This window comes from Pteropus vampyrus, unplaced genomic scaffold (genome assembly GCF_000151845.1).
Source record: "Pteropus vampyrus isolate Shadow unplaced genomic scaffold, Pvam_2.0 Scaffold441, whole genome shotgun sequence".
In the NCBI taxonomy this organism is placed as follows: domain Eukaryota; kingdom Metazoa; phylum Chordata; class Mammalia; order Chiroptera; family Pteropodidae; genus Pteropus; species Pteropus vampyrus.
In genome coordinates, this window is record NW_011889222.1 from 69,866 (window position 1) to 83,250 (window position 13,385).

At 31.9% G+C, this 13,385-nt stretch overlaps 1 protein-coding gene across 1 annotated transcript in view; it reads right to left on the minus strand.

Annotated features, from left to right (window-relative positions):
- Positions 1 to 13,385, minus strand: part of PPHLN1 (periphilin 1) — a 73,224-nt gene that overhangs the window by 52,694 nt on the left and 7,145 nt on the right. Inside the window, exon 3 of the mRNA XM_023524080.1 lies at positions 7,614 to 7,705. Within this exon, the coding sequence (XP_023379848.1) occupies positions 7,614 to 7,705 (92 nt within the window). The remainder of the gene's footprint in view (positions 1 to 7,613; positions 7,706 to 13,385) is intronic.

Genomic DNA, 13,385 nt, shown 5'->3' on the forward strand with positions numbered 1-13,385 from the left:
TATTTGTCTTCTTAGCAGTGATACAATTACTACCAAGGTCTTCTGAGTTTCTAAAATAAGGACTGTTTGGTCTACTTATACAAATGAAAATCTGATCGGATTAAGATACATATCAAATTAGCTTTGCAATTTTGAAATCTGAAATAATTGTATTTTGTTACAAAATAAGCAATTTCTTAATTTACTATGAATTCTAATTTAATATAACTATCTGTTATGAGAAATGCTTCCATTTTAGTCACCAAAAACAGCAAATTTGATGGGTTTGTTTGACTCAATACATAAATCTATGTCAAAATTTCCACATTAATGTTTAGTCTCATGATTAGGCTGGGTACAAATTATGAAGATTACCATATTTCTTTAAAAACATTTATTATCCAATGTTATTAAAACATACTTTGCACGCATTTTAACTCAAAAACATTTTTTTAAATAAAAATTTCTATACATAAGCAGCCCCCTTAAACATTCTTATCTTTTAGAGACACATACTGAAATATTTACTTGCATTAGAACTATGGTATCTTGGATTTACTTCGAAATAATCTGAGGGTAGAAAGTGGTGAAGGCATAGATAAAACAAGATTGGACCATAAGTTGAAAATTGCCACTTGATCTGTCCATGGAGAGTTTATTACATTATTTTGTCTACTTTCACATACTTAATTTTTACCCTTATAAAAAGTAAAAACAACTAAAACACACTAACCTACCAGTAAAAAGTATGATGGCACATGTGAATAGTCAATGCCATTACTTCCTAACACAATCAACTTAAGAGCATCAATGCAAGCATCACGGGCAGAAACCTTGGTCTTATTCACTGCTCTACTCCCGTCACCTGGAACAGCACTTGGCACATGGTAAGCACCACATACATAATGTATATTCTACTTTGCTATCTCAATTTTATATCATTTTTGGCATCACATGCTTTTTACTAGAAAAGTACCAAACAAATGACACCCAACCTAAAAATTCTACTACACAAGCTAGTAAACTTTTGCTTTCATAAGCTTGAGGTTTCTTCACTATGATCCTTCATATTTTGTGACATGCATTTTTATTGTAGCACTTACTGGTTTAATTCACTCGCTGAATTTTCAATGTAATATTGGTGTTTCTAGGTCATTTCAATGGGAACAATGGGTCAAATACATGAGACATATTGTTACATAATATAGAGCCAAGAATTGATTATATCTTTCTGGAAATAGTGACAACAAAAACAAAGATGTAATTCTGTAAGCCAAGAAAGTAAAACACCTCCTGGGGCAGCTCTAGACAAAAGAACACTACTAAATCAAAACTCGGCAAATATTTAAGATTCTGAATTTCATGTATATAATTTTTATATTATAAAAAATTGTAAAAATAATTGTACTTTAGCTAATGATATGCATGCTTAAGTAGTTAAAGGGAGTGCCCAAAGTTTGCTTTGAAATGTATCTGAAAAATTAAATGGATTAAGTAGATTAACAAAGGACAGACAGAAGGATAAATAGACAATAAAGCAAGTTCAGTAAAATGTTAATAGTTAAATCTAAGTGGTAAGTAAACAGATATAAAATATATCACCATAAAATTCTTTCAACTTTGCTGTATGTTTGAAAACTTTCATAATAAAATAGTGGTAAAAGTTGTACTTACATGAATAAACTTAAATGAACACTGGTTATATAAAATGTGAGGCATAATAAAATGTGAGGCATAAAGAGAATAGAAATTAAAACATGCACTTGAACATTTAAAAGGGTTTCATGAAATAAGTGGGAAGAAAGGGAATATTTCCACATTAATACATTTTAAACAGTAGTAAATGGAATATGTACATAATTGAATTGCTAAATTAAGTAAACAACTATTTCAAGTTGGACAAAAGAAAGATTTCTGGATTACATTTTGGGTATCTTTATATTTGAGAATATATGGAACAGATATATGTATCATATATTCCTTACATGGCCTCAAAAATTAAAATCATGTTCTGAATTCAGTAAAGAATTTAGTTTTTATTGGTTAAACTTTCTATGATAAATAACCAAAGGCAAATATTGTAGAAATAGTCAACTAATCCAAGAAAATACTGTTATATAACTACTTACCTATAAAGCTAATTGTGTAACTCAAAATTGACTGAATGTAATAAAAAAAATAAACTATTGCTGACATCGCTATCCTCAATCTTTACAATTCCCACTGCTACTAAGATTAGAAAATCTTTTACTTAATATGTGTTTGTTAAAAGAACAGAAAAAGGCAGAGAGAAGCAGATAGGATGTCTCCAGCCCCAATTTTACTATAATGCCCAAAGCACATGCTGCTAGCGTTTTGATCCTAATTTCCAAACTTTACAGTCTCTGTAAATTCTGAACCTGAAACTTGGCCCTATTTTAAAATAAACCAATGGAAAATGGACACTTTATGTTGCAACTTCATTAAAAATGTTCCATATTACCTATCTGTTCTCCATCAAGCTAACAAGATGGACTCTCAAACTGGAAGTTTACTGGTTATCTAAAAGTCATTCTGTCAGAAAACTTCATAAAGGCTAAGAGATCAGAAATCAGGCTCCTAAAAATTACAAGTTAAATAGGAGAAAGCATGCTTTTAAAAATAAGGGATTATAAGTTAAATGTAGGTATTGTGCAATAACCAATTTCCTCCTGATAGAAGAATGTGTACGTATGCTTACATGCAGATTCTCTGTAGTGTACCTCTTTGGGCTTTATCTCCCATCTACCCAAGTTTAAGACAAAATAAAAATTTCTGTGAAAACACCTTACAAAAGTAACTTATTGATGCAGGAGTAATTTTTAAAATGCTGTAAAGTGCTAAAATATAATTGCTACATTTGTCAAGTTGTACACTGAGGATAAGCTTTCCAATACTCAAATTTAGTGTGATTTAATATGGGCATCAAAATATGTGAGTGTCCAACTGCCTTTCCAGGTTCATCAAAGTTAGAAGCTCAAAATAGCTGCTTTTGTTAATGAGGTCATACTAGTGTAGTAGGTATCTTCTCAAGTTTCCCCTTCATGTCATACTTTATGTCATATCGAATAGTTCCTCAAATACATTTCTGATGTGTCAGATGGGGAATGAATGGGCCAAAGGGAGAAGGATAAAAAAAAGAAATGCAGTAAAATTGCATAAAGTAGAACATTAACTTTCTTCATCCCAGGCACTAAATGCTAGTGGGTTCTTCTCATTTTTTAAAGAATTAACTAAAGTTATATATTTACAAAAAAATAATACGCCTTTTCAAAACTTTATGTGAAATTTTATTGAGGTATGACATACATACATACAAAAAAGTATATAAATTATAAGTACTCCTGGATAAATTTTCACAAGTTAATCACATTATGTAATTACCACCCAAATCAAGAGACTGAACATTCCCAGCAAAGCAAAAGCTTTCTTGTGCTCTCTCCCAGTCGCCACCTTTGTCTTCCAAAATTAATCACTTTCTTGTTTAGTTTTGCCTGTTTTGAAACTTTATATAAAACACAGAGGATATACTTCTGTGTCTGGCTTCTTTCTTTCAGGGTTATGTTTGTGAGGTTCATACATGTTATTGCATTTGGCAGAGGTCCATTCATTCTCATTGTTGCATGACTGCACAATTAATTTATCTACACTGCTGGACATTTGGACTGTTGCCATTTTGGAATTCTCATGAATAATGCTGCTTCTGAACATTCTTGTACATGTCAATATGATATACCGATAGTTTTTAAAATAACATTAGATGATCTCAACTTTGTAAGCAAATATTTGAAAGTGTTTAATAGTTATGTCTTTATTACATCCAAAGTCAGAAATTATAACTTTACTTATTTACATTTCTAGTTTTAGTATCACTTATCAAACAGTTTAACTCAAGGATTCACTGAGTCCATGAAATCAGATGTGAATATAAAATTACTTCTTCGCTTAAATGTAGGCAACAAACAATAACCACAACAGCAACAGCAATATCTGTGGCTTCAGCACTAAAAGAAACCAGATATTTTTATATCATGTTACTGCTGTTGCAGATATCTTGAAATATCATTTACATTTATCATTACTTTGAAAATATAGCAATGAAACCCCTATCACTTGCTCTTGATATTTAATGAGCTACTAAAGAAATATATATTACTACATCAAAAATTTGGTTTTTAATAGTTTAATAATTATATTCAAACATAAGTAGTCTCCTTTAAGTCTGTGTATTTTATTTTATAGGTTTAAAAGGTCATTCTGAGAAGTGATCCATAGGCTTCACCAGACTGCTAAAGAGACCCATGACACAAAAATGTTAAAAACCTTTGCCTATGCTTTATTTAACTGAAAGGTAGGTGTAACATAGAAGGCAAAGGTATATCTCCAAGAGCCATCAAAGGGACATAATATGTTGAGGGGAAGAGAAGGCTTTAAATTACTAAATTACAAAATAAGGCCTAGTTCACCAGAGGTGGGGGGTGGGCGGGGGGAAAGCATATCTGAATCTTGAGGAAGAGGAAATGTGAGAATACATAACGATTTATAAACTAGAAGAGGTTAACTGGGGGATGGAGAGACCAATCTAATTAAATTAAAAGAGGAAAACACAGAGAAATGAACCTGTACAAGGTCTGGGCATGTTCTATGCTATCAAATGAAGAAAAGCAATCTAGGCTCCTATATCTCTAGGAGAAACAAAGCAGCCAGAGAACTGAAGTGAGATTTCCCTTTAATTGCTTAGTCTGATTTTAAAAGCAATTGCGATATAAAACATCTATCTTACTGCTGTTGAAATTATTTGTACGAAGGGAAAAGAGCATCTGTTTCACATTTACATACACAAAACTGGTATAAAATGAAAAAGTTTGAGTTTGTTTAGATTTCACCACAATATCTTCATTCATTAAGGGCTTCTATCACCTGTCATCTTTACCTCAACTCCTGTCGTCATCATCAGTGACTTCGGTGTTTACTTGCAATCTGCATTTCTTACTTGCATAGAAGAATCACTTGTTGTACTTTTAAACAGCACTAATGTCCAGATCCTACTTGCAGATAATTATGACTTAATTATCTGGAATGGGGCTCAAACATCAGTACATAAGTGCTCCCTAGGGGATTTCAATGTACAGCAAGGATTGAGATCCTCGCATCAAAATCATCCAAAAATCTAGCTTCAAAGTTTTCTGGACCTCAACTCCAATTATCTTGACCCACCCTCTATTCTCGCCACCTTATACTGAACTTTAATCACCCAGAACTGTTCCATCTTGGCAACTCTACATTCCAAAATACCAACTGCCTTTCTGCTGCACCTCAGCTTTCTGGTCTTTGAGCTCACTAAGCCTTTTCTGTCCCTCAACCCCTTACTTCTTTCAATCCATTTTCACTCTGTCTTACTTCCTTTCTTAAACAGTCCATAACACATAATATAGTATCTCAATAATTCTCTGGGTCAGAACCTTCAATACTCTTATCTCCCTAGGTCTAGCACTCATCCTGCAATCTAAATCAACACAACTTGCTTTCCCCTCTCCTAAACTGGGCACCCAAGGTAATAAAGTACATAATCCTGCTGACTGTGCCTCTATAAAATTCATGGTTCACAAATTTACTGGCCTTCACCAAGTCTTTTTAAACATCCCTGGTCAGGAGATATCTGCAATGGCTATTCCAAAACTTCAATGCTGGCCTCAAGTGTCCCTCCACCTCCTCAACTTTGAACAGATGATCTTCCTACCTCGTACTCCAAAGAAAAACAAAGGCTATTAGACACGAACTTCTCAAATACATTCTCACTCAAATAATGACCAAACATGATCTGGAGGATGCTTATTAGTCTTTATGACACTGATATTATATATAACTGATTATCCCATCTTAAAACACACTCTTCCCTAGCTTGTTTAAATAGCTCCCTTGCCTAGCATAGCCCCTTGGCAGGCTCTCTCTGCTTCCAGTCTTAACAGCTCTTTAAGCCAACTTCCACTGCAATATGGTCTATAATATAACATCGCATGCACACATAAGGCAGAATGGTGTAATAAAGACTTTATATTGCAACTTCTCCCATTTCATCATATTTCCCATCATTGTCTGAAATTATATTTCTGTATATAAATCTGCCTACATTTTATGGTATCTAAAACATTTTACTAGGTTCTATAAATGTTGTACCTTTCAACAGTAAGTACTATTTTGAAGATTAGGAAATATATAAAATTCATCACTTGTAAGCAGGCAATAGTTAAATGTATAAGTATAATAAATTAACATTTAAAGAAAGTCATCCCCTCTCTCAATTACCTTATTTTACAGTTAGGAACCATGTAAATGTGTTAAATTTCAAAAAAAAAAAAAACCAAAAAACTAAAAAAGAAAAAAAAGGCAATCCCCCAAATTTGAAAACTAAAACAAACCCAACTATATATCTAATTGGTGACATACCCACACTGAAACTTCTTTTAAGTATCTTTGAAAAACAAATTCCTAATGGGACATAAATTTGAGCAGATAGGGTTCTAAAAATTAAATTATTTTCTTGATGTCATCCCTTTTCTCATCTCTGCATTAGTCTTATATTTATCTACATCACTTGTTAGTCGTTCTAGGTAATACGATAAAGTAATTTTATCAAGTTGAAAAAAAATTTGAATTGAGATTTTGATTAGAACCAAAGTCTATAAATTAACCTGGAAATAAATGACGTAGTAATAAGTCTGCTCATTCTGAAATATGGTAGGCCTTTTCATTTTTTCCTTCTTTAGTCATTTTAGATCAACCCCAACTTAAGCTGTAACCTAGGTCAAATGACAACCTTGAAGATAACATCACCCATCTAAGGATTTACTTATAATATGTAAGTTAAAAAATAACCAATATATAAATAAATACTTGTTCTCTTTGACGGTGTATAATGAATCCATAATATATCCACATACCATGACCACAAATCCAATCCCCTGGTGCTTAGAATGGGCCTGTGCAAAACTGTAAGACTGATGGCTTCTTGACCTTCCCCAAACCCTCCTTTGGGTCTTTATAGAGGATTTTAGGGAGAAAGTGTACATACTCATTCAAAAAATACTGGGCTCCTATTATGTGCCAGGTACTAGATATAGTGCTGAGAATACAGTAATAAGCAAAATAGCACACTCCTTGAGAAAAGACCTGGTTCAAAATTCCCAACCTCCCAGAGTGACAAAAGAGACAAGCAGTAGGACTGCCTGCCGCCCCTGAGCTGCCCTTACTTCAGAATTTCATATCCAATTTGCAAACATTTTCAGGAATATAGAGAAATAGGTGACAGCCAACAAGTGCTCAAATACTTTAACTGATGGTCTGACCTTTATCAAATCTAAAATTTTCACTAATTAAATTCAATATAAACCTTCTATTTTAGAAATTTAAACAAGAAATATAAAATATGGATTTTCTACATAAATAGAATGTTGGCTTTCAAACTTTTAACTTTTAAAAGATAAACTTTATCTATCTACATTTCAACCTAGACTTGTATATTTTTGGCACTTGAAGATTTTGTTAAGAGGCCTGGCTTTGGTGTACCAAATTCACTTAAGACTCTAGGTTTTGAATTACATGTAGAAACAACTTACACCAGGGTGACTTCGAGGAGGTACTCGTTCTCTTGGAAGCCTTTCACAGTCATATCGTCCCCCAGACCACATTTCATCTCTTCTGTAAGCCACTAAAGAACAAAAAAGAAACCAAAGAATTATGTTTTTAGGAAGTGATAGAGAAGATAAAGAAGTAAATGATTACTTTCCAAAGCAAATCTTTTCCAGATACTAAAGAAAAAAAAAATCTAAGTGAGCAAAAGAAAAAAAGAATTAAGGCAAGTCTTCCAATTCTAAAATTTTCTTTAAAACAACACAAGCCCCACCTTCCTTGGATTTCCAAGGCTACATAAAGCTTCAACAAGATTGTTTCCATCAATTGTGGAGGAAGATCCATAAGACCACAAATATTTCTTCATTCTCATATAGTAAAATTTAGAAAAGATTCATTTTAGGAATAGTTAAAAAAGCTATTTTTAAAGTTATTTAAAATTGTCCTGGGGGTGGTTTATACAATATGATTTTTTTTTTTGCTTTTCTATATTCTTAGATCTTACATATTATATTATGTTCAATAGTGATTTTAACTGAAAAAAGGTATTAAAAATTCCTGTAAAAACAACAAACACTGAAACAAACTACTCAATTTTTGTTTTTAATGCTATAAATTTATCTTAATGCAAAGGCACCTCGTAATACTTGAAATTAAAAGTTCTGTCAGCATTTTTCACATTTGGGATGCACAGAGAGGCCTCCTACTTTGAGAATTGACACATTCTGGGTAGAAGCTAATGCAGTACATTACAGGACCAGATGAAAACAGAATCTGTGAATAAGTAGAAGACAAGGCAAACAAGAGAGAAGATGAAAACAGGGTACAGGAAACAGCCAAAGGTCATTTATATGAAATGGCAAGACAATAGACCAGGGGTTGGCAAATTTTTTTGTAAAGGACCAGAAAATATTTTCAGCCTTGTAGGTCACAGGTTTCTGTCACAACTACTCAATTCTGCTGCTTTAATATTAAAGAAGCAATAAGCAATGTACATAAATGTATAGGTGTGGCCACATTCCAACAAAGTTTTATTTACCAAATAAATACAGGCAGTACCCTGACAACTCCTAGAGTAGGTGACATAAATGGTTAACAGGGTAGAACCAGGAGAGCATGAAATAATCATGGAACAGGTTCTGAGCCAAGAACTGTGAACTGTCTTGTTGTGTAGAAGGATGATCATGAGCAAGAAGTAAATATGGGACTAAGTTAGCTAAGTTGGGTTCTTTTTGTACATTGAAAATAGGGCAACAAGTCCAAATGCATAGGCCAGAGATCTGTGAAGAAAAATATTTCAGAGAAGACATGTCAAAAGATTTTTGGTGGCTCTTTATGATGCAATACTAAGGGTGGGGGAAAAAGGATGGTCTACTCATTTTGGCAGTATAAAATTCTAATAGTTTGGGTTAATGTAGGCTGAGGAAAACATAAAGGCTAGAAGGTAAGAGAGTACTTTTTGACATTATCATAGTACAAACAATCTTAATTTTCTCTGTAAAGCAAATCTTTGATATTTTCTAATACAAACAGACTCCCTAAAATGAATTAACTAACCAAAGATGGCTAGGGAAATCTTAATTTCTTTAAGTTACAAATTAGCTTTTAACAGTATGCATAAATCAACCTGAATTCTAAGTCTGTCATCAGATATCATTAATGATGTTATTTCAAAGTAACCAGTCTATTAGGTACAATAATTGATGGAAGTTTAAAAGTTAAAGAGTTTGTCAACATTACTTCTCTCCCACCTTTACTGAACACATTGAAGGTTTCAGTCTAAAGTGTAAGGTTTATCCTACGTAAGACACAATGCAGAAAAATAGTAACAGCAGCAAATTGAAATTATATCACAGGAAAAAATCAACAACCCAAAAGAAAAATGGACATATGCTATGAAGACAGTTCACAAAAAAAAAAAAAAAATACAATGGCTCAATCTTTTGAGATGCTCAACTCTCTTCAAAATAAAGAAGATAAAAACTAAAACTACAATGCAGTACCAATTTTCGCCCAAAGCTCTGCAAAAATACGAAGTGCTTTGAAGAGAGTAAGAAAAGCAACACTCTTATACATTAATGAAGAAAGTATAATTTGGTACAACTGGGAACAATTTGGCAATATTTATTAAAAATGTTAAATGCACATACACTTTAACCAGGCAATTCCACTTCTATGTACAGTTGCATATGTGCGCCACAAAGATAGAAAGCAACCTAAAATGTCCTTCAGGAGGACACAGATTGAATAAAGTGTTATATATTCATATAAAGAAATACTGAGCAAACCATTTCAAAGAAAAGTAACCCTATATATAACAATACAGAAAGATTGCCAAGATACACTGCTAAATAAAAAAGAGCAAAGGGCAAATTAACATGTAGAGTATGGTGTCACTTCTAGTGGAAAAAAAAGGCAGGGTATAAATATATATGCTTCTGCACAGACTTCTGGGAGTATAAACAAGAGAATGTCACATAGCCTGTCTCAGGGGAGTACTGAGTGGCTGGGGTATAGCAGGGCAAATATTTTCACTGCATAATATTTTATACATTCTATTGTCCATTATAAAAATAATTGTTTTTAAAGGTCCTGAAAATTATTTAATAAGCATATTGTGTCAAGTGATGGCAAAAATTATAAATATAAATTAATGAACTAATGGAGAACATAAGTAAAAATAAGATTTTGTAATTAATGAAAAAGAAAATTAAACTACAAGAATTCTAAAGAAGTACTACATAGTTTCTTAACTAGATATAACAATAAATTATTAAAATTTATTGGCTTGTCACAAAAATGTAAGAATAACTACTATACTACTTACTTGAGTCCTTTCAGGAGTCAAATTTAAAGTTTTCAACAATCTCCTGTAGGAGGGGAGGAAATACAGACATAAGGATTTGTGTCTGTATAAATCAACCAATGGAGAAAAATAATTAAATCTTCACTATTTGTATAAATAAAATTCACGAAATAAAAAATTGTGGGCATTAACAAGTAAATTCCCTTTAAATACACCTTTGAAAAAATAGAAGATATTATTTTGACCACTAGAGGCCACCTAGTTTTCATAAGAATAAAATTATGTTAGAAGAATTCTAGTCCAAATTTTGCCAGTTGAAGCTGGGCAGGACATCTCTTATCCTTATCTCTGAAAGGAATGTACTAGATGTTTAAGACCATTTTTATCTAGAATATTAAAAACACTGGCTTTAAATACCACATATTTAAAAAAAAAGTCACCGTTAGTCTGGAAGTCTCTACAGTTTTATATTGGCAGTAAATGGTCCCATGTTTAAAAGTAATTAAGGTGACAATCACCAATTAATCACAGAATACTAACTTAAAAACAAACAAACAAACAAACAAAAACACTTAAACTTATTAGGTAAAAATTTGACAGTGGAAATTTTCCCCCAAATAAATAAAGTGCACTGAACTAGCTTAGGTAAAATAAAAAACAAAACAAAAAAATAGGCAATGTGTGATTCATGATGAAAATTGTGAATCTATGAAATAGTCTTACCTTTAAAAAAAAAAAAAAAGTGAATCTAAATCTACTTGACTGTGTAGCTCTACCCAACATTTTATAAGAAATTCAAAGGACAGAGGAGTTTGGCTCTATTACTGAAAGAGTAAACTCACCTAAGCTCACCTAGCTGCTGCAGAGATTTTGTGAAGTGCCTCAGAAGGAGAGTACAGAAATAAAACTATATGTATAGTCTTAAATTTATAGGTCATTCCCAATCTTGTTGCCTTTTTCTGTCTGGCAGTTTGGAAGACAACAATTTTATTGTAATTACCTCAAAGTATTTCAACTCTAATTAATTAATCCACAATTTACAGCTTAAAAAAAAAGCAGCAATAAATTAAAAGTGTATAACTTTGATGAAAACCTAGCAATTGGAAACAAAGCAGCTAGAATAAGGTGAAATAATCATATAGGAATTCAAAATAGGATTGTCTAGAATATATATCGAGAGACAAGTAACCAATTAAATTCATATGTGGAAGAGCTAAATATTAACGATTAAAACAAAGAGCTAAAATTCTGAGCTGCTTCAACAAATAGAGGCAGAAAAAAACCTAAAGTAAATTTATCTGATGTGGATTTAAATGGGTATGTTGTTTCAGTTTGGGAAGATGCAACGTGTTGAATGGTGATTGTTGTACAATATGAATGTACTTAATACCACTGAACACTTAATGGTTAAAATGGTAAATTTTATGTACGTTTTACCAATAATTTTTTTAAGTGAACTTCTCTAGTATTAAACTCCTAACTAAATTTTCTAAATTTTCTATAATGAACTTAATTTCTACAAGAAACAAACAGTATCCACAAAACAGCTAGATACTGCACTATTGTTACCACATTTCCAAGTCCTACAGTTAATCCTATAACAACTTTGCATATTTGACTCCATACCTGATGATTTCCCAATGGAGTACTGATCTTACATGAGCTATGGAAATCACAGTTTCAAGTAGAAATGTTTAGTAAATTCTATTTACTTTAAAAAGCTGACAATTTTTAAAGATCTTAATTTAAATTTTCAATTACTGTATATATGGTGAATAATTTTATAAAGAGAAATTAGTCTCCTCTACAAATAACAATAAATGACTTAAATGTCTATAATAGTGATTAAATGTACACATTAGGCTATAAAGTAATCCTCTTTAATCAATTATTTCATTCTTTTAAGTTATCTCTTACTGGTGAGTATACTAAAATATTAATATCTTTACAGAATCTGCAGGTAGTTTCTAAATGTCCTCTCACCATACCTATGCTGTTTTTACAAAACAGCAATATCAGAATATGATGCTTAACTGTTATATAAATTACTGTATTTTCACGGTAAAGAATATAAAAATAGAACACAATATAATGTTCTATTATTATAAATTAGAGAATGGTGTAGCAAAATAATTAGCATTCAAGAGTATAAAACACCAAAAAAAAACAAACAGCACTGGTGAGGTCCACATCAAATTATTAAACTTCCCTCATCCTTAACAAATCTATATAATTGGGTCAAGAATATAAATAGAAGATTCCATATCAACTTTGTATTGTTAGTGAAACAGAAGACACAGTTTGGGGATTGCATACAAAAGAAAGAACACTGGACTGTAAAGATGAGTATTAAGCTGGATCTTAAAATTAAGACAACAAAAGGGAAAAGGTATTAGATAGAGGAGGAAGATATGATGATGAAAGCACTGCAGAGTAATCAAGAGAGAGAATATGTTATATCATCTAAAATTCAAATAGCACCTAGTAATTTTTGAAGGATTTTAAAATAGCTGATGAGTACTGTAATCTTCTGATTAGTAGTACATGTTGTTTATGATATTATCCGGATTTAGGAAATTGACCCATCCTGCAACTAGAAGCCACATCAGCTAAATTTAAAAAAAGGTTTCCTATGCCCGGTGAAGTGATCATGTTACTTACCTTGTCATCACTTCACTAATTTCCTCCCATTAGTGGAGTCTCAGAAGTACTCCAGTAAAGTTGTCTGATCCAACAAGATATAAAAACTGAAGAATACAAGTGAAAAATGAAAGGACCCTCTACATCACAATTAGGTAGATAACAGATTTAGAATACAGTGTCCAGAATGTAAGCTTCATTTAGAAGTTTGCTAATAACTGGTTCTAGATTTTTAAAAAACCTCATTCTCTTATGTCATATTCAATAATACTTAATATACCATCATGGTATATTTAATCCAGAAAAAAAAAAA